This window comes from Danio aesculapii, chromosome 20, assembly GCF_903798145.1.
Source record: "Danio aesculapii chromosome 20, fDanAes4.1, whole genome shotgun sequence".
NCBI lineage: Eukaryota > Metazoa > Chordata > Actinopteri > Cypriniformes > Danionidae > Danio > Danio aesculapii.
In genome coordinates, this window is record NC_079454.1 from 24454621 (window position 1) to 24475871 (window position 21251).

Here is a 21251-nt window from a genome sequence, read left to right on the forward strand (position 1 = left end):
TATATATATATATATATATATATATAAATATATATATATATATATATAGATATATATATATATATATATATATATATATATAGATATATATAGATGTATACCTATATCTATATATATATATATATATATATATATATATATATATATATATATATATATATATATGGATATATATATATATATATATATATATATATATATGGATATATATATATAGATAGATATAGATATATACCTATATCTATCTATATATATATAGATATATATATAGATATATATATATATATAGATATATATATATAGATATATATATATATATATATATAGATAGATATATAAATCTTATTTGCCATATTAGGTAGCCTACTATGTTAGGTGTGCAATCTGACACAATGATAAGGACACAAATCATAAAAATAAAGCTTATTATTTTGGTCTCTAGTCAAGACAAGATCTAAAACAGATCTAAAATGGTAGAGTTTAAGCCAAAGGAGGGCTGTGTAATTTTTATGCACAAACTTATTCTCTCTCTCACTAACTAGCTACAGGAAACGTGTTAAACGAAATCACTTATTGATAACAGCAATATGTGTAAAGCACAAATAATGTCTTTCAATTCAGTCAAGGGCAGCGGCCCATATCCTTCAACTAATCTCCATTATTGTATGTTGCTTGGTTTTCAGTCTGTTCCGTTGTTCACACTTTTTTTTTGCAGTCTGAAGCTCGTCAAACGCACAAAACAGCCAATTTGTGCCTTAGGATGTCTAATCGCATCTTTGCATTGACTTCACATGTAAATCACTCGCGCTTCATCCGCGTCTGCTTGCTACACAGGCTGCAAAAGATTATTTGAGATTTAAGATTATAGAGATTATTCACTTTTTTTTTACGACTATTTTTCGTTTAATTAAGAATTTTGCAGCATCACAAAAATTTGCGACTTTTTGTTGATTTTGCGTTGGATTCAGTGATTGTGGAAAAACTAGGGTGTCTGTTATAGCTCAGAGCAAAATTAAGAGACCACTACCACTTGACAATTCTCAGTTTATTTGTATTTACAATTTATAGTTATGTGTATATAGTTATTATTTATAGTTATTCTAATAAGTAATATATTTTTTTGTTTTCTCTTTAAACATCTTACGCCATTTCTTCCACATTTAAAATAAATGTTTTGTCATTTAGTGCTTTTTAGCGTACAATTGCTATCTATCTGTCTATCTATCTGTCTCTCTCTCTCTATATCTATATTTGTCAAAATAACCCCGATTTTCCAGTCACAACAAATTATTTGTTTTTTCTTCTTCTGACCAATTGTCATTTAAAAAAAGAAAGAAATGTTGCTCTAAATTACACTATATTTATTTTAAAATGTTATTTAATTAAAAAAATGTATATTTTCTAAATAGAATAAGTCTAATTTTGAATAAAACAAACATTTTAATTAAACCTTATTTTTTCCAAAGCTGTACATAAATAATAATAATATTTTATAACATCAACTCTGTTATGCAATCACGTGTGTGTGTGTGTGGAGTTGCACTTAATCCTGTGATGTGTTCAACAGAGAGCTTTTAGAGGAGCTAAACCCCATCATCAAAGAGGCGCTAGAGAGAAGGCCAGAGGTCAGTTGACCAATCAGCACTTCACACTGTAAAAGAAACACTGAATACAAAGACAATGGGTAAAAAAAAAAATTGTTTATTTCTGCAGAACATGAAACGACGCCGGCGTCGTGACATTCTCAGAGTCCAGCTGGTCCGGATTTTTGAGCTACTGGCCGATTCGGGAGTCATCAGTCAGACGTGAGTCTCGCACACGAATGCACTCGCTTATAAAGTACGGTTAAGGTCCAAAAGATTTTCATTTTTTGATGAAGTCAAATATGTTCACACTTTTGGTTTGTTTGATCAAAAAAAGCATTTATATAAAAGATCAACTTTAATGTCATATACTGTATTTTGTGGTGAACTTAATGTATGTCAAAAACAGTGCAATTCTTTGCATCTTTTCAGCGGTCTATGTGTTTAGCATGCTTTCAATTTTGGATGGAAGCATCTAAATGAATTGAGCACAAGTGTGAACAAACTTAAATAATTTTGCTCAGAAAGGCTACAAATAAGGGAAGGGACTTTATTATTTATTAAGAAAACCAAAAATGTTTTTCACTTCAACATAGAATCCTGAAAAAGTATTATGCTACATACTGTATAAGACTAAAGTAATGGCTGCTGAAAGTTTAGCTTTGCCATCATAGAATTTTTTCATTTATTTATTTATTTATTTTTCTGCTTTTATGCTTATTTATTTAATTTTTATTTTTTTACCATTTTTATTATTTGTTTTTATTTCTCTTATACTTGTTTGTTTTATTCCTGTTTATGTAAAGCACTTTGAATTGCCACTGTGTATGAAATGTGCTATATCAATAAACTTGCCTTGCATTGCCTTTACTGTTTAGGTGCGGAATTTTTTTAATAAATTATTAAAAACTCTATTTGTTCTATAATTGAGTAATGCAGTTGGTTTGCATTTGAATAGATGAAAATAACTATACAGTTTTTATTTTAGATTTTTTATTTAAACATGTAGTCTATTACAGCCTTTGGGAAGCAAATAAAATGCACATAGGCCCATCCCAAATAATATTGTGTGTTTATCAGCATTATGTGAAGAAATTTAAGTTAAGAATATTTAGAACAAAATATCCAACCTTTGTTTTGCTAAGACTTTTTCATCATTAACACTCTGTTTCCTATATAGTAAGCTGTTTGTGTGTTGTCTGCGCAGGGTGAGTGGTGGTCTGGACGGCGAGTCTCACTCTCTGAACAGCACTTTACTGGAGTACGTGGATCTTACCCGACAGCTTCTGGAGGCAGAGAACGACAAAGATTCAGACACGCTGAGAGACATCCGCTCTCACTTCAGCGCACTAGTGGCCAACATCATCCAAAATGTTCCAGGTACATGCTTTAAAGAGTCGTTTTAAAACTTTTAGTTGATAATCGTAAAGATTTGTTCCCTGATCTGTAATTATCCGATTGTGTTTGTGCAGTTCATCAAAGGAGGAGTATTTTCCCTCAGCAGTCATTGAGACATAGTCTGTTCATGCTCTTCAGTCATTGGGCTGGACCCTTCAGCATCATGTTCACACCGCTGGACAGATACAGTGACCGCAACATGCAGATCAACAGACACCAGTACTGCGCACTGAAGGTACATGCTCATGACAAAACAAAACACACATTTGATGTTGAGCTGTATAAATTGAGAATCACAGTGTGTTGATCACTTTCTCCCACAATTCTGAATAGAGCAATTAACAAAAGAAGTTCTGACAAGATTTTATTTACTGACGGCTGTTTTTAAAAATGTAGAATGTAAATTTTATTAAAAATATGAAATATTTCATTGAGATCATGATTCATCATTAGATTATTCCGCTTTTAAAAAAAATTATGATTATTCATAAATTATTTTGAAGGAATCAGACACATACAAATTTGATGGTTGCTTGGCGCCACCTATTGCCATAACAATGTAACTGCTACAACAGTCATTGGAAATGTTAATTTGCTTCCAAATTTCTAAATGCTTTTAATCTTAATCATAAACAACAGTATTTATATCCGAACTATAATCTGTTATCCACTGCAAAAAATACTTTTCTCACTTGTTTCTAGTACAAATATCTAAATTCTTAAACCAAGAAGCATTTTCTAGACAAGTAAAAATATTGTGTAATATTATGAAATGTTTATACTATTGTAATAATATATAGATGCAGCAAAACATTGAAGTAATAATTTAATATTGAGTTTTTTCTTAAAACTATTTTAATTTCCCACCAGGGTAAGCAAAATCCACTTATTTTAAACATGGAGATTATTTGGCATGTTGTAAGGAAATAATTACTTTGTGTTTAATTCTGAAAATAAACCAATATATTCCATTTTTAAGAGTTTTTAGATATTTGTACTAGAAAAAAAAGGCTAAAACTGTAAGTAAGAAAGGCATTCTATGTAGTGTCTCAGTACTTCTGTGACTATTTGACTGTTTGTAATAAAGAAATAATAGTAGAAAAAATAACATTGATCAAAAAGAATAAAGACTGAAGCAATTTTATAACCATACATGACAGTTGCTCTCTCTGTCAAACACAGATTTGGATGTGCATTTGTGATTGTCGAAGTTCAAAAATAGGATTATTTCTTTTAGTTAAGATCATGTGGCTGTTTAAATTGAGATTGCAATCTTTTTAGATTTAATCACAGTGCTCTAATATCCAGCTGCACCACTATGTCACTGTCATAGAGTCTGAATGTGATGTGTGTGTTCGTGTACAGGCCATGTCTGCAGTGCTGTGTTGTGGTCCAGTGGCTGATAACGTCGGCCTGTCCTCTGATGGGTATCTGTATAAGTGGCTGGACAACATTCTAGATTCTCAAGACCGCAAGGTATAACGTTTTTCCACTCAGATTAGTATCAGCTACCGGTCAACTGTTATTAACTGTGATGAGTGTATCTTTGTGCTCAGGTGCATCAGTTGGGTTGTGAGGCGGTGATGTTGTTATTAGAGCTGAACCCAGATCAGAGTAATCTGATGTTCTGGGCAGTGGATCGCTGCTATACTGGCTCACGCAGGGTCGCTGCAGGCTGCTTCAGAGCCATCGCAAATGTCTTTCACAACAGGTAAATACTACGAGATTTACAATATTAACTGTGACTGAATTTATGACAGTAGTAAGGTCAATTTATTGAATAATGTGTGCATGTTTTTGTCTTGCAGGGATTATCAGTTTGACACTGTGGTTTTGCTGAATCTCATCTTGTTTAAGGCTGCAGACTCTTCTAGAGACATCTATGAGGTTGCAATGCAGCTATTGCAGGTCAGTGGAAATTATTTGTATTTTTTTCAGTCAAAGAAAGCCATAACTGCACAACTGGGTAATAAAAAAAGTAGATTTTCTATGTATTTTGTATTTTCAGCAACATTGAAAAGTTTAAAGTTGGTTGGGGTGAGTGTGGATCAGTCCTCTGCCTTCACGACAACACACCAAATTCTGTTAAAGGATTTATTAACAAAAATGTACCATGATAAAACACAACTGGGAGGCAAAAATAGGCTTCAGGAGGGGGAAAGGCCAAAACAACAAACAAAAGTACACTCTAGCTAGTTAGGGAGTAAAACTGTCCAAACTGACCAAGTAAAATAAAATTAACAACAGAAATATACACTAACTCCCTAACTAACCATGAGAAAACAAGAGAAAAGGGTTTTAGAAATAAAATGGCACCCACCACCTTACGGCTTCCACACACAAAGTTAAGTTTCAATGGCAAATTGTACGCAGTTTTAAATGTTTTACAACAGATTTGAACTTTAATAAGTTAACCACCACAGTGACAATACACTTGCCACAAAACTACCAGGCAGGAGAGAGACCACACTCTGGAAGCAAGCTTTAATGTGGCTTGAAACTGGTCAGCTTTTAAGTTTGCAGGGCAACAAGCAGCAGGTGCAATCAACCAACCTCCAATCTTGCACACCTATCTGAGAAAAACGGGTCTGTTTTTTGTATGTAGATTACTCAGTTAGCTGGATTTGGTTATTGACGATTTGACAAAATTCAGGATCGTTTCGTTTTTCAAAACTCATCCAAGGGTTGTTGTCATAGCAACAGTTCTGGTAGTTCAAGCAAAGATAATACTGAAAGTATGCACCGATTTCTGATATTTTCTTACAGTAGTAGTTATAAATACTTGGGAAAATAGTGAATATATATTTTTTAACTATATATATATATATATATATATATATATATATATATATATATATATATATATAATTAAAAAATATATATTAATAAAACGTATGCAATCTGCACTCTAAAGTACAAGTACAAAGACTGTCACCTACTGGTGGTTCAAAGAGAAAATGTATTGATATGAACTTTTCAGATACAAACGCGTACAATCGCTTTAGTACAATTTGTGTATGATAATAGACATGTGATCGACCAACGGTGATAATAGACTTTTTTTTTTTTAAGGAATTTATGCAGTCATGATCATGTTTTGAGTCCTAATACGCCATTAATTCGATGCTTCATAAAAGTTGCAAACACCTTTACCAATATCAAAATGCTTTTGTGATGCAAAATGAATTTAAACCTCCAGTTATTCTTTACACCAATTAAGAAACCTGCTACTATAATAAAGACAATCCACTCTAACTGTAAAACTAAATAAATTGCTAAATACTCTTGACACATGAGTGTAAGCGTGCAGCCCACAACAAAGGTGGAAAGTTATTGCGTATCCCAAACCGTTTACTATGAATTTTATGTAATTTAGCTCACATGGATAATTGAATATTAATCAGATGATGTCATTACGCTGCTGTGCAGTCAGCCAATCGTTGCATTGCTGATAATGATTTCGAGGATCAATAGATCAGTCCTTCACAACACACGCAGCGAACTCATATCAGTTCATCCAGACATTTTAATCTGATTCACCAACTTGTTTAAAGAACCAAATTAGCTAGAGATCAGTTATCAAGATTAAAAGATCCAGGATCTGTCAAATCATCTTAGATAATTTAAGCAACATACGAAGAATGGACCCCAGCTAAAAAAGAGAGAGAGAGAAGGAGAAAAGAAACCAAAAAATACATTCAAAACACCATGGATTCATTAATTTATTTTACTTCTTTGTTCTTTTGCATGTAATTTTGATAATAACAAACATATGAAGTGTAAATATGTTATCATTCATTGTTCATGGCACAATAATAGCTAAATATTAAAAGCAGCTTAAAGGATGGACAAAGTTCAGTGTTATTGTCTTAACTTATTCAATAGTTGCAATTACAATAACATTAGCCATACCCAGATAACTGTTTTATTGCAAGTTACATGCAGTTTCATAATTTTCCTTAATTAGACTGAGTACTAAAAATCTTAAATAATGCTACAATATAAATAGTGTGTATTGTCATTACTGCAGTATATTGTATATTGAAACAAAATTTCTGCTTTACTTGGTTGGACTCTTTAAAGTTGGGCCTTTAGCTGTATTTACTCACACCTTACTCACACAGCTGTATTTACTCACAGAAAAAAAAGTCAGCAAAGAGCCTTGCAAAATTGATTCAGTTTAAGTTTAAATTAAAGTAAATTTTATTGAGTGAAGCTGTGTTTGCACTGTATTTTAGATTTTGGAGCCGAAGCTGTTTCGTTATGCCCATAAACTGGAGATCCAGCGCACTGACGGAGTTTTGTCTCCAGCATCTCCTCTCCCACATCTGTATTCAGTTTCCTATTACCAACTCAGTGAAGAACTGGCAAGGACTTACCCTGAACTCACACTTCCCATCTTCTCAGGTGCCTGCAACAACCTGTATAAATCGAACAGAAACATGAGGCAAAATAGAGTGTCACCAATGAGATTCTGTGTGTTTTTACTCAGAGGTGAGTCAGAGAATCCAGACAGCACACCCTGGTGGCCGACAGGTGATGCTGCATTACCTGCTACCCTGGATGAACAATGTGGAGCTGGTGGATTTCAAGCCTTCGGTTCGGCGTCAAGAGGAGCCTTCGTCTGCAGAGGAAGAGGAAGATGCTCACGAGAGAGAGCTGATGATGTTGAACAGCCGTCGCTGGCTGAAAGGAGAGGGCTGGGGCTCACCACATGCCACTACTATGATCCTAAACAATCTCATGTTCATGACTGCAAAGGTATACATTTCATACAGCGATACAGGGTTTCTGCTCTACCTGGAAAACTTAAATTCAAAATTATTTGTCACATACACAGTCATACATATACAGTACGATACTTTAGATGAAAAATAAATTTCATTAGACTACTATATTAGTAGTCATTATATTTCTGTATAGTAAAATATTTTTTATACCCAATTTTTTACATATTATTTTAACATTATACATGTATCATAGACATGTTTATATATGTTACACATTTGCATACTGTCATATACAGCGGGGAAAATAAGTGTTGAACACGTCACAATTATTTCCAGTATATATACAGTTGAAGTTGAATTATTAGCCCCCCTGTTTATTTTTTCCCCCAATTTGTGTTTAACAGACAGAAGATTTTTTCAACACATTTCTAAACATAATAGTTTTAATAACTCATTTCTAATAACTGATTTATTTTATCTTTGCCATGATGACACTAAATAATATTTGACTAGATATTTTTTAAGACACTTCTATACAGCTTAAAGTGACATTTAAAGACTTAACTAGGTTAATTTTAGGCAGGTTAGGGTAATTAGGCAAGTTATTGTAAAATGATGGTTTGTTCTGTAGACTATTAAAAAAATATCGCTTAAAGGGGCTAATAATTTTGACCTTTAAATGGTTTTTAAAAAATTTAAAACTGCTTTTATTCTAGCCGAAATAAAACAAATAAGACTTTCTCCAGAAGAAAAAATATTATCAGACATACTTGAAAATTTCTTTGCTCTGGTTAACATCATTTGAGAAATATTTAAAAAAGAGAGAAAAAATCAAAGGGGGGCTAATAATCCTAAATTTAACTATTTCTAAAGGTGCTGCTGACATGTAATTGTACCTGATTTTGGTAAAAACTCAAACATACCAATAAAATAAATATATTTTATAATTTGTATAAAAGGCTTTTTTGGTAATGACAGCTTCAAGACGCCTCTTGTATGGAGAATGGAATCGCATGCAGTGCTCAGGTGTGATGATTTTTAATTTCCCCCAATACTTGAGAGTCTTCTGTGGGTCTCCTCTATCAACTCTGAACTTTAGTTCTTATTTTCTACTGGATTCAGGTCAGGTGATTGTTTGGGCCATTCTTGCAGCTTTATATTCTTTTCTGAAACTAGTTGAGAGCTTCCCTGCCTGCGTTCGGGATTATTGTCTTACTGGAATGACCACCCTGATTTCATTTTCATCATCCTGGTATTGTAGGTGTTGGGATTGAAGCAGCTAATATAAATTTACACTGGTGAGGGACAGGGTTGCTTTGTAAAAACGGAAGAGATTACAGCTGCTGTCTGGGCTTTCCATGCCTTTTTACACCTACCTTCATGTGTTCAATACTTTTTCCCTGTGTCATTTCTATTTAATTTCTAAACTAATTAGTTTTGATTTCTTTATATGCATACATTTCTTTTGTCATTACTGACATCTGGTGAAAATTTCAAGTGAACAACACCTTTAGAAGTGTTTTCTGGGAAAAATGGTGATTTTTATTTATTTATTTATTAAAAAAAAAAATTTTGTTTGTTTGTTGTGGGTTTTTTTTACCCGCTGTACATCTTTTCATTTCTACATCATTTTATGCATTTTGTTCAAAATATATATGTTTAGTATTGCAAAAACCTTTGATATTTCTGAGGATTATATTATTTTCACGGTACAGGTCTTTTCACACTTGAATTTGTTAACCCTGGGTCTTCCTAAACAACGGATAAATGGAATCCTGGGTTTTCTGTAATCACGTTTCTCACTGCTCGTACTACTGTATACCTGGGGGGTTAATAAATAATCTTGACTATTCATTAACAGATGTTTCACACAAAACCACTCATTTATTATTTGCATACATTTTGATAATTATCATATGGTCTGATTTTTACAGTATGGTGATGAGTTTGCGTGGTCAGAAATTGAGAATGTCTGGACCACTTTAGCTGACAGCTGGCCCAAAAATCTGAAGATCATCCTGCACTTCCTCATAAGCATGTCAGGAGTCAACAGTGAACCCAGTCTCCTGCCTTACGTGAGTGACTCCTATCCTGGCCAATCAGAAACAAGATACTCAATACCTGAGAAACATAACTGAATGTTTCTTCTGATATTCTGCAGGTGAAGCGTGTGGTGGTGTATCTGGGCAGGGATAAAACGATGCAGCTGCTGGAGGAGTTAATGTATGAGCTGGAACTAACAGACCCAGTGTCCTCAGCTGTCACTCATATGGACAACCCACCTTACTACCGCATTACTTCCTCCTACAAGATCCCTTCTGTTACCTCAGGTATAAACCACTTTTATCACATATGTTTCGCAACATGATCTTTGTGCAATAAAACTGAGGCTAATAAGATAAGGAATCTGACTGTTAGTGGACTTTCTTGATAGACACCTGTAAAAAAAAATACAGTGCAGGAAAACAAAAGATTAAAGAGAGTTTGCTGGAAAAAGCCATCTAGGATAAGTTTTTCATTAATTTTTAATTTTCACTGTCATTTTGTTTAAATGTTTGCCTTTTTCAGGAACAGCCTCCAGTAGCAACACCATGGTACCTGGACCTGATGGACATCATGACAGCAAACTCAAAGATTCAAACATTGAGGACAGGTTAGGGTTGATCCTAATAAATAAGTTAGAACACTTATTTTTTTTATATGTATTTTTTTTATGCAAATAAAGCATACATAACTAATTACCATGAGTCATAACATTAACTTGTATATTTAAAAAATAAAATTAATTCCATGAAGTGTTCATCAGCCACAGTCATGGCTGCTCAATTGTTCTGGTGCTTTTTCAAAAGTACTATGGAAATGGTTCTAGAGTTATGGAGTTGTTAAGTGTAACCTGAATACAACTTTCTGTATCTCTATGCAGTTACACTCATTTGGATATATACACTGGCCTGAACAGTAATCTGAACAGACAGCACCATCGACTGGAGTCCCGCTACAGTAGCAGCTCAGGAGGATCCTATGAGGAGGAGAAGAGTGAGTACATTAGCATTACTTTCATCTTTATGATAAGTGAAGGCAGACAAAAATGTGTGGATTTAAAAGGTATAATCAACTAAACTGAGTGGACAACTTGACGATGAATGGCGTGTCTACTAATATTCGTACATTTAACTAATTAAAATGTTTTAAAAAGAAATGAGAACTTTTATTGAGCAGGGATGTAAAGACATCTCTAATGTTATGAAATTAATGCTGTTGAGATTTCTTTTCATCAAAGAAGTTTACATTATATGATGTTTTTCAGGAATGTATTTAGTATCATAACTGGTTTTAACATAATGATATTAATAATAGTAAATGTTTCAGGGGCACCGTATAAGCGTAAAAACCTCCCGACCACAAAACCAGACATAAGTTTCTATGGTTTATACATCACATGAAAGCTGAATGATTAAGCTTTCTATTGGTGTATGGTTTCTTAGAATAGGACAATATTTTGCAGATATACAATTATAGGAATATCTGAAAATCTGAGGGTTAAAAAAATCTTAATACTGAAAACATTTGCCTAAAAATTCTTAACAATGAAGACTACTAATCAAAAATTAGTAATTTGAGTAATTAGTAATGAGTTTTGATATTATTTGCAGTAGGAAATGTACAAAATGTCTTGATGAAACATGATCTTTACTTAAAACTAAATTTATTATTTCTTTTACCAATACTGTACATTTTCTGTATATTTAAAAATCTACCCATGCCACTTAAGACTGGTTTTTGTGGTCCAGGTTCACATATAAGATTGATTTCTGAGGAATCTTGTGTCATTCCATTATTATTACACTGGTGGATAAATTATTACTGCTTTAATGGATTTTTGGATCAAATACATCTACTATTAGTGAGCATAACAAACATTTTTAGTTGTTTTAAAAAGAGGATAAAATCTTAGCGCAACTCTAAGCTTTTCGACATTAATAACATGTGGTTACTCCCTCTAGGTGACTCTATGCCTGTCTATGCTAACTGGCGTCTGAAGGTGATGGACCATAACCGGCCAGAGCCCCTACCGTTTCCACCCACTGGCGGCTGCTGGTCACCTTTGGTCGATTACTTGCCTGAAACCACCACACCTGGAGTCTCCCTGCACAGGTGAAGAACCTGCTCAGTGTGTCCTACATTGGAGTCAGTGTTGTTCTTGTAAAGCTTAGACCTCTGACAACACATTCCCATTCCTTTTCAGATGTAACATCGCTGTGATCTTGCTGACGGACCTCATTGTAGACCACGGGGTCAAAGTGGAATGGAGCGCGTACCTTCATCTGCTACTGCATTCCATATTCATAGGTAACATATACTGTACACACGTATACTGTTTATAAAAAGCATTAGCACTAGATTATGCTACATTGAATGTAACATCATTTTTGTTTGTGTGTAGGTTTTGACCATCAACACCCAGAGGTCTATGAGCACTGCAAGCGTTTACTGCTTCACCTGCTTGTGGTTCAGGGCACCAACAGCAGCGTCCAGTCACTGGCGTCTGTACTGCTTCGCAACCGTGAGCTGAACGAACCCAGAGTTCTGACCGTCAAACCCACTCTTCAGGAGTTTAACCTCACAGGTACTCTAAAGCAAAGGTGTTTGGCAGAATCTCTGTCACATTTTAGATTTCTAACTAATGCAGCATTTCTCTGACAAACATGCATTATTTCTGGAAGTTCTGTTAGAATTATGACGGTGCTACCTCATTTGGATGTAGCGGGGTTTTTTTATATGGTTAAAAATATTTAAAAAGTGTTTTTTGTTTTTCTTTATGGTTTTTAATAATAAAAAGCTTGTTATTAATATCACAGAAATTTGATTTTGAAAGACCTCTGGATTTCATTATCTTATTCAGCGTCATCCAGATGCTACCAAGTTGGCCCTGGCTTCTCATTTAAGAATCACAAACATAATCGTCACTGTTAATTTTTATTAACAATGACCAATATTACATGGATTGGGGTGACGTGGTGGCGCAGTAGGTAGTGCTGTCGCCTCACAGTAAGAAGGTTGCTGGTTCGAGCCTCGGCTGGGTCAGTTGGTGTTTCTGTTTGGAGTTTGCATGTTCTCCCCGCGTTCGCTTGGGTTTCCTCCGGGTGCTCCGGTTTCCCCCACAAGTCCAAAGACATGCGGTACTGGTGAATTGGGTAGGCTAAATTGTCTGTAGTGTATGAGTGTAAATGGATGTTTCCCAGAGATGGGTTGCAGCTGGAAGGGCATCTGCTGCGTAAAACATGTGCTGGATAAGTTGACGGTTCATTCTGCTGTGGCGACCCCGGATTAATAAAGGGACTAAGTCGAAAAGAAAATGAATGAATGAATTACATTGATGGATATTTTAAAAAATTTGACTTGGGGAGGAATTTAAAGTTATTTATAATGTATCAAACTGAAAAATCATATCAATGTTTTTAATGTGAAATGTTTTAGGCCCAATCCCAATTATATTTTTGTACCCGTAACTCTTCACTTTCACCTTGGCCCTTGAAACAGAGTGTGGAGGGGATGGGCTTCAAAATTTACCCCTAAGAAATGGGACCGCTCTACAGCACCTGCACATGTCATCATATGTCATCCCGATTTTTTTTACTTTATATGAGATTGACGATTGCAGTATTTATCTTCAGGAAATCACTGAAGGCATATATCGTGTTATAATAACGATATAATGCGGCTATAAGATCGTAACTGTACTGTGCGTTCATCTATGTAAACACACCAAAAACAACATTATAGCAGATCTCCTCACTTCCAGGTGCAGATCTCCTAAATTTTGGGTGCAGCTATGCTGTCGTTGTGGCCGGTGTATTCTGGGAAATTTTTGTACCCCTTAGTTTCGAGTGTGGTCCTGAAAAATCTCCATTTCCCCTTAGCCCTACGCCTTCAAGCTAAAGAGAACTGGAACACCCCTACCCCTTCACGTGAATGCGCAAAACAAGGGGTATGGGTAAGGGGAAGGGTTAAGGTGTAGAATTGGGATTGGGCCATAATCGCTATGGGATTTTTATTTTTTTTCATTCATTCATTCGTTATATAATCTCTTATTGAATTATGAAGTTGTTATTATTACGTAATATGTTTTTTTTATCTATATTATTATTGTCATGAAAAGCTGCTGATGTGGCAATAAATAAACAAAAACAAGCAGCTGAGAGGTGATTATCTTAGCTTAATATAGTCAACAGGTGTGGGAAATTGACAGTATCAGTTACTTTTATTTTTGTTTATTTTCCAAAAAAAATGCTTATTTTAACATTCTCTGCTAGCCAAGTGAAATAACTGAGTTGTTTTTTCTATTAGACCAAGTTGTAGAAGACCACAAACAATTGAAGTCAGAATTATTAGCCCCCATTTTTTTTTTCTTTTTTAAAATTTGCCAAATGATGTTTAACAGAGCAAGGAAATTTTCACAGTATGTCTGATAATATTTTGTCTTCTGGATAAAGTCTTATTTGTTTTATTTCGGCTAGAAGAAAATCAGTTTTTATTTTTTATAAACCATTTTATGGTCAATTATTAGCCCCTTTAAGCTAATTATTATTTTGCGACTGTCTACAGAACAAACCATCATTATACAATAACTTGCCTAATTACATAACCTGCCTAGTTAACCTAATTAACCTAGTTAAGCCTTTAAATGTCACTTTAAGCTATATAGAAGTGTTTTGAAAAATATCTAGTCAAATATTTAGTCATCATGGCAAAGATAAAATAAATCAGTTATTAGAAATGAGTTATTAAAACTATTAAATTTAGAAATGTGTTAAAAAAATCTTCTCTCCGTTAAACAGAAATTGGAGGGAGGCTAATAATTCTGACTTCAACTGTATATGTAGACTTACAACAGCTATGGCTAATTGTGATAGATGGGGAGGTTTTTTTAGTATTTCATGTACTTCCACAGTTATTTTTATTCTTTAATCGTTGTGAAATCCTTAGAAATTTTTTACTTTTATATATATCCTTGCTTTTAAGTGCTGCTTATAAAATGAAATGATGAGTTGGGAAACCACTGTGCTACAAAATTCAGTGCATAGTGTTAGTGTAATGTATTGTATGACATTTGGGAAATAGTAATTTAGAGAAAACTAGGGATTCTTTACTAAGAATCAAATAATAATGAATCTTTTTGTCTCCCAGGTGTCACAGAGCTGATGTCAGACTATCAGCCATCTCCGATGACAGACTCTGGCTTGAGCTCCAGCTCCACATCCTCTAGTATCAGTCTGGGTGGCTCGGCCCTCCCTCACCTTCCCCCCACTCTCCTTAATGAGGTGGACCTGTCAGCAGAGCAGGACGAGAAGGTCAAAAACCTCATCGAGTTCATCAGCTCAAGGTGAGGGGCTGCTGAAGGCCAGCGTGTGTCATATTAATGCTGTTAGCTTTGCTCTTTCATTATATGGAGTGCTTCTGGCATAGAAAGAATGGGGTCTAATGGGAACCACCATTGTTGTGCTCACGAGGAAGACATTTCATTCCAGGATGCTTCAGAGCTAGTGTTTGCAGATGAATTGATAATTGGTATCAATTTTTGCCAGAAAAAAAGTAAATCCACAATGTAAAAACTAAACTTTTACCCAAATTTCAGTATATGTAATTGGAATTTTCTAATACACAATGCTTTGTTCTAATTCTGAAACTATTAAATTTAACTCCAGAGCTTCTATTGGAAGCATTTAATTATTGCAATAGTTCAAAAGCCACTAAAACTCAAAGCTCTCTAAAACCGTCTACATAAATGATCTTTTTTTGTTGCAAGGTAAATGTTACATTTCAATACATTTGACTTTAGATTTTTAATAAATAGATGTATATTTGTATTAAAACATAAAACACAGAATCCAGACTAAAATATATGTAAATGTAAGGGGAAATAGAATTCGGGGAAATTCTGGATTACCTTTTGCATTTTAGCATTTTCCAGTTTACCTTTTGCAGATTTTTGCATTAATTCCTGAGGTCTAGCATGTTGAATATTGATATAGAGTAAATATTGACATTGAATGACATGAAAATTGAATGTCGGTCAAACATTAAGCATTAACTAAATATCAGTAGTTATTAAGACATGTTGTTATTATTATTATTATGTAAGCGCAAGTGCAAGTCCATCTGGGGTTCATGATAAGATGTGATTGTTTCTAACATGATTGTTTTTAATAGCTGTCAATTCATATTAAAATGGACAGGATGGTTTCACAAGCACTAATGTTGTTAGAAGCTAGGGCTGCACGATTTTGGAAAAAAAACGGTTATTGCAATAATTTATCGCAAAAAAAATAAAATTTTGCAGTTTCAATAGCTCTTTTTGACAGTTTTCTGGAGAGTCTAACAGTACTCGGGTACAGAAATTGAATAATCACAATGCAAAAAATGCTTTTCTTTTAGGTTTGTTTCTAGTCTAAGTATAAAAAACCTTAAATCAAGTAAAAATATTTTAGTTTTCACCATCAGACGAAATAAGTAAAAAAATAAGAGTTTTTTTGCTTGTTTTAAGGTAATGATCTGCCAGTGGGATAAGAGAAAGGATCTTGTTTTTGCTTTGGTTTTTGGATGTTTGGACTAGAAACAAGACAAAAATTCGAAGTAATAATTTTTTTTTTCATAAATCCTATAAATTCCATATAAATAAAGTGATTAAATTCCATTCTGTAGCTCCTGGTCAACTATAATTGAGTGTGGATGCGCACATTGCGATATCGATGCTAAATAATATATTGTGCAATTACAAGCATACTTTTTTTTCCTGAGATGTTCTCTAGTGGATTCATAATGAATATATATTTATTTTAAGTTACTGTATTTTTTCCTCCGCCTGCAGCCATGTCTAACAGGAGTGGGTATTGTTGCCTTGCATGTGTGTGTGTGTGTGTGTGTGTGCGCTCAGTCTCATTTCTGTGTGAAAGTTTGATTCAGAGTGTTTTCATACATAACGGTTCTTAACTGGCAGTTGTGTGAGCCTGCTTTTTCTTTGTTCGGTGTTAGACATTTCCTACTTTGCCACTTCCTCTGATTCTTTTCTTCTGGCTGATTGGCCCGTAGGAAGCGTGGACCACTGTGGAACCATGAAGATGTTGCTCCTAAAAACCCTAACATCAAGAGTGCTGATCAGCTTAGTGTGTTTCTCCGGCATGTTGTCAATGTCTTTAAACAAACACCATCTGGTAAGACTCAATTAAAGTAGTTGAACAACTTTTATAAGAATGCAGTCATTTTTTATTATGAAGAATTGAAATGTTTAGTCTGGGTTTTGTTGTGATTGGTTCTTGTGATGCATGTTTGGTCAGGTTTCCAGTTGGAGCAGGAGTTAAGTGAAATTGCTCTTCAGACTGCTCTGTCCTGCTCATCACGCCACTACGCTGGGCGCTCTTTCCAGATCTTCAGAGCACTGAAACAGCCAATGACAGCTTCTACGCTGTCAGATATGCTTTCCCGTCTGGTGGAGACTGTGGGAGATCCAGGGGAAGAGGCTCAGGTATGTAGAAAAGCTTCACTGTTCCAGAAGTGCAGATGATTGTGCAACAGGAGAGCCAATCATATATTTTTTTTTTCCTCTTATAGACTAAATAGACAAGCTCTTTTTATTGCCTTGTGAAGAGCACTTTACTGACTTGACTACAATAATAAGTAACACTTTTATGCTTAACCGTTTAACTGGCCCACTAAAAAAAAAAACTTCTAATGTCGCTAGTTAACACACTCAATGCATTTTATTTCAATACATTCCATAGTTTCTAAAATATCAACCTCTACCAAATGGTTGATACTGTGTGTTGGTTTATGGTAAAAGTACTGGAATTAATACATATGAAAAATCTGAACATAAGAAGTGTAAGACCAATTTATTTAAAAACATAATCGAAATAAAACAATTTTAAATACTAAATCACTTATTTTTTGAAGTATGCCATAAAATATTTCAGATTGTCATTTAACACACTTTCTTGTTTTTTTTTTTTTGTTCATTTTTTTACAATAAAACTAAAATCAAGTGCCTAAGTGCTGTAGGATTGTTTGTTTGGATTTTTTTTGTAAACCAACAATGCTATGTGTGTAAACCATTATTTAAAACTGTCATTCTTTAAATTACTTTAACAATAATTATTTAAAACATTCAAAACATGATGAACTATTTAGTAGAGCAGGCATTTAAAGGGTTAATAAGCTCAATATATAATTATTTATATATTTTAATAATAAATTTTAAATAAAACAGTTTATTAAAAAGAAAAACATCTTTCTCTGTCTATCTATCTGTCTATCTATCTATCTATCTATCTATCTATCTATCTATCTATCTATCTATCTATCTATCTATCTATCTATCTATCTACTGTATCTATCTATCTACTGTATCTATCTACTGTATCTATCTATCTATCTATCTATCTATCTATCTATCTATCTATCTATCTATCTATCTATCTATCTATCTATCTATCTACTGTATCTATCTACTGTATCTATCTACTGTATCTATCTATCTATCTATCTATCTATCTATCTATCTATCTATCTATCCATCTATCCATCCATCCATCCGTCCGTCCGTCCGTCCATCCATCCATCCATCCATCCATCCATCCAACCATCCATCCATCCATCCATCCATCCATCCATCCATCCATCCATCCATCCATCCATCCATCCATCCATCCATCCATCCATCCATCCATCCATCCATCCATCCATCCATCCATCCATCCATCCATCCATCCACATATATATATATATATATATATATATATATATATATATATATATATATATATATATACATGTCGCATATCTGACATATATTTTAATGAGCAATGCATTGTGATATTTATCTAATCATATGCGAGGTATTACAAATTAATAATGCATTTCGTTGCTTGTACATGTGTAATGACTATAAAGTTGATTCTAATCTAATCTAATAACCGTTTATTTTAAAAAAAAAAGGTCCCTGCCAAAATTTTCACTAGCCCTACCAAAAAATAAAGTTAATAGCTATTTTTAAGCCAGGTTTTAAATAGTGTCAAAATAATGTGTGTAAATCTAGAATTTAAATATTAAAAAAATGTTAATAAATGTATAATGAGCTAAATTCAAGGTGTTATGTAAACAAAAATGACAATATGGAAAATGTGCAGGTATTTTATTGCGAAACCAAAGGTGACTGACTTGCCAAACTGATGGCAAACTGCAAAACATCACTTTATTTTTTCATTGTGTTGTACCCACGTAAATGTCTGTATCCAAGACGTTAGAAACAGATGTTTTCTTTTAGCCTCATAATTTGATGTTGCTGTCATGTTGCCATCTCTTTGCTACAGAAAAAATAACTTGCTCACAACATGCAATCAGATAAGAGGAACCGAAAAGCAATATGGTGTTCATGACTTCACAGAAAAGGTGGCGTTTAAAGGCTTAAAAGCACAAACTGTTTCTCGATTCTAAGACTGCATCTGCACCCAATTGACAAATAGTCGCAGGCAAATTAAAGTTTGGTGACAATCAGCTCAGTAACAGTATCATGTCTACTGTCCCGAGCGTCTCTTACGCTGGCCCCAGGCCATCAGGCAGTCCTTATTGTTGAGCACTGAAAGCTACTTACAATAACCTTACAAAACATTAATCCTAACCCTTACCATAACATGGACACCATAACAATGAACACTAGAATATATTATAACATGGACACGTTTAGAAATGATGTAACTGTGCGCTTAAATCTGTTCATTTTAGCCCAGTCTGGCATATTATTTTACAGTCAACTAGTTCAACATTCTCAAGGCTTAGTAAGTGTTGATCCCTGAACAGTCAGAATGAAGTATTTGATATGTGGTTTGCAGGGATTTGTTATCGAGTTGCTGTTGACACTAGAGGCTGGTATAGACACTCTGGCTGAAACAATGAAGAGCTACGACCTGCTCACTGCAATCTCACAGTAAGATGGCAAATCATTTGAATTCTTTGTTATGTGTTACATTTATCTTACTCAAAATGAGCTCAAAGTGCTGTTTCCATCTCCTCCAGGGCATCCCATGATCCTCTGCATGGCACCAAATTTGCCAATAACAGGAAAAGCACGGGTCAGTTGAACCTCGGCAGCAGTTTCTTGCATGCCCATTACAGCCACGCTCGCAGCAACTCTCTGCGAGCCAGTCTGATGGGTGAACGCATGGGAGACCGACGCCGCAGCAACACCCTGGATATAGCCGACCGATTGGGTGGCAGCCACGGCAATCTAGCCCGAACACGAAGCTTATCATCTTTACGAGAAGGTAGCGTTCGTGGCGATGGTGGAGGAGGAACTGGAGGAGGCTCTGGTGAAGTGGTCCCGCAGACCGACCCCACCAACCTGATGGCCACAGTCTTCTGGATTGCGACCTCACTGCTAGAGTCTGATTATGAGTTTGAGTACTTGCTGGCACTCAGACTGTTGAACCGACTGCTGGCACAGATGCCCCTGGAGAAGGCAGACAGCAGGGAGAAGCTGGAGAGAGTGCAGGCCAAGCTGAAGTGGTACAACTTCCCCGGCCTGCTGACACTCTTCCTGAAGGGCTTCACTTCAGCTGCCACGCAGGAGCTCACCATTCACCTACTCAGCAAACTCATCACCGTGTCCCGACACACACTCATCGACCCCTCACAGCTAGCAGGTGCACCTACAGTTTTGTTAACGTTTTAATTAAGGATCCACAGAAATTGTTGGTCGAACTTTAAATTGGGTGGCATTTATTGGCTTTTAAAGTAAATATCAGCATCGCCCTGATATGGAAACTATTGCTGATGTGTTTTACCAATATGATGATGGCCTTTTGGTTATGAGCATTCAGTAATTTGTCTGTCAGGAGTGCTTGCAGCAAGATCAGGTCATTCTCGAGGTGAATATTTGCTTGAGAAATTTAGGATTTAGGATTGAGGATTTAGATTCACTCTTTTGGGTTCCTGACTTGTGAAAATGACTTTGTGATCATTATCCATCAATAAGCCTCTGCAGCACTTAGGCCCAATCCCAATTCTATTTTTGTACCCTTTCACGTGAGCGCGCAAAACAAGGTGTAAGGGGAAGGGCTAAGGGGTGGAATTGGGATTGGACCTTACAGTCTAAACCCAGGTCCTAATTCCCACCCTGTGAGGTGATTGGTTTACATGAGGGCACTGTAAACTCTAGAGTAGCCAAATAAAAGGAAAGCGCACAAATATCATACAGTAGTTATGTCATAAAATCCTGAGTCTCATTTAAAGGATTAGTTTACTCAAAAATGACAATTCTGTTATTAATTACTCACATTCATGTTGTTCCAATCCCCTGAGACCTTAGTTAGATAAAGATATTTAATATAAAATATGATAGATCTCTGATCATATACAGCAGCTGTCCCAAGACTTTTAAATTTACTAATATGAAGATTCAAGGATACCTTCGTGTGCTAGAAAATCTAAAATGACTTTGTTTTGGTCTTCTTGATCAGATCAGGCTGCGCATTCACTACGGGCAATA

At 34.9% G+C, this 21251-nt stretch overlaps 1 protein-coding gene across 12 annotated transcripts in view; it reads left to right on the plus strand.

Annotated features, from left to right (window-relative positions):
• fryl (furry homolog, like) overlaps nucleotides 1–21251 on the plus strand; it is a 159332-nt gene that overhangs the window by 103899 nt on the left and 34182 nt on the right. For 8 of the 12 annotated variants that reach the window (XM_056480793.1, XM_056480794.1, XM_056480783.1 and 5 more), the window contains 22 exons: nucleotides 1568–1625; nucleotides 1714–1805; nucleotides 2791–2963; nucleotides 3056–3216; nucleotides 4347–4457; nucleotides 4538–4692; nucleotides 4790–4889; nucleotides 7220–7388; nucleotides 7474–7742; nucleotides 8690–8737; nucleotides 9646–9786; nucleotides 9873–10041; nucleotides 10280–10364; nucleotides 10635–10747; nucleotides 11716–11866; nucleotides 11958–12061; nucleotides 12156–12338; nucleotides 14900–15095; nucleotides 16802–16923; nucleotides 17047–17234; nucleotides 19597–19691; nucleotides 19781–20406. In XM_056480793.1, coding sequence (XP_056336768.1) covers nucleotides 1568–1625; nucleotides 1714–1805; nucleotides 2791–2963; nucleotides 3056–3216; nucleotides 4347–4457; nucleotides 4538–4692; nucleotides 4790–4889; nucleotides 7220–7388; nucleotides 7474–7742; nucleotides 8690–8737; nucleotides 9646–9786; nucleotides 9873–10041; nucleotides 10280–10364; nucleotides 10635–10747; nucleotides 11716–11866; nucleotides 11958–12061; nucleotides 12156–12338; nucleotides 14900–15095; nucleotides 16802–16923; nucleotides 17047–17234; nucleotides 19597–19691; nucleotides 19781–20406 — 3509 coding nt within the window. The remainder of the gene's footprint in view (nucleotides 1–1567; nucleotides 1626–1713; nucleotides 1806–2790; nucleotides 2964–3055; nucleotides 3217–4346; nucleotides 4458–4537; nucleotides 4693–4789; nucleotides 4890–7219; nucleotides 7389–7473; nucleotides 7743–8689; nucleotides 8738–9645; nucleotides 9787–9872; nucleotides 10042–10279; nucleotides 10365–10634; nucleotides 10748–11715; nucleotides 11867–11957; nucleotides 12062–12155; nucleotides 12339–14899; nucleotides 15096–16801; nucleotides 16924–17046; nucleotides 17235–19596; nucleotides 19692–19780; nucleotides 20407–21251) is intronic. The other 4 variants (XM_056480787.1, XM_056480788.1, XM_056480789.1 and 1 more) reach the window with 1 other exon arrangement.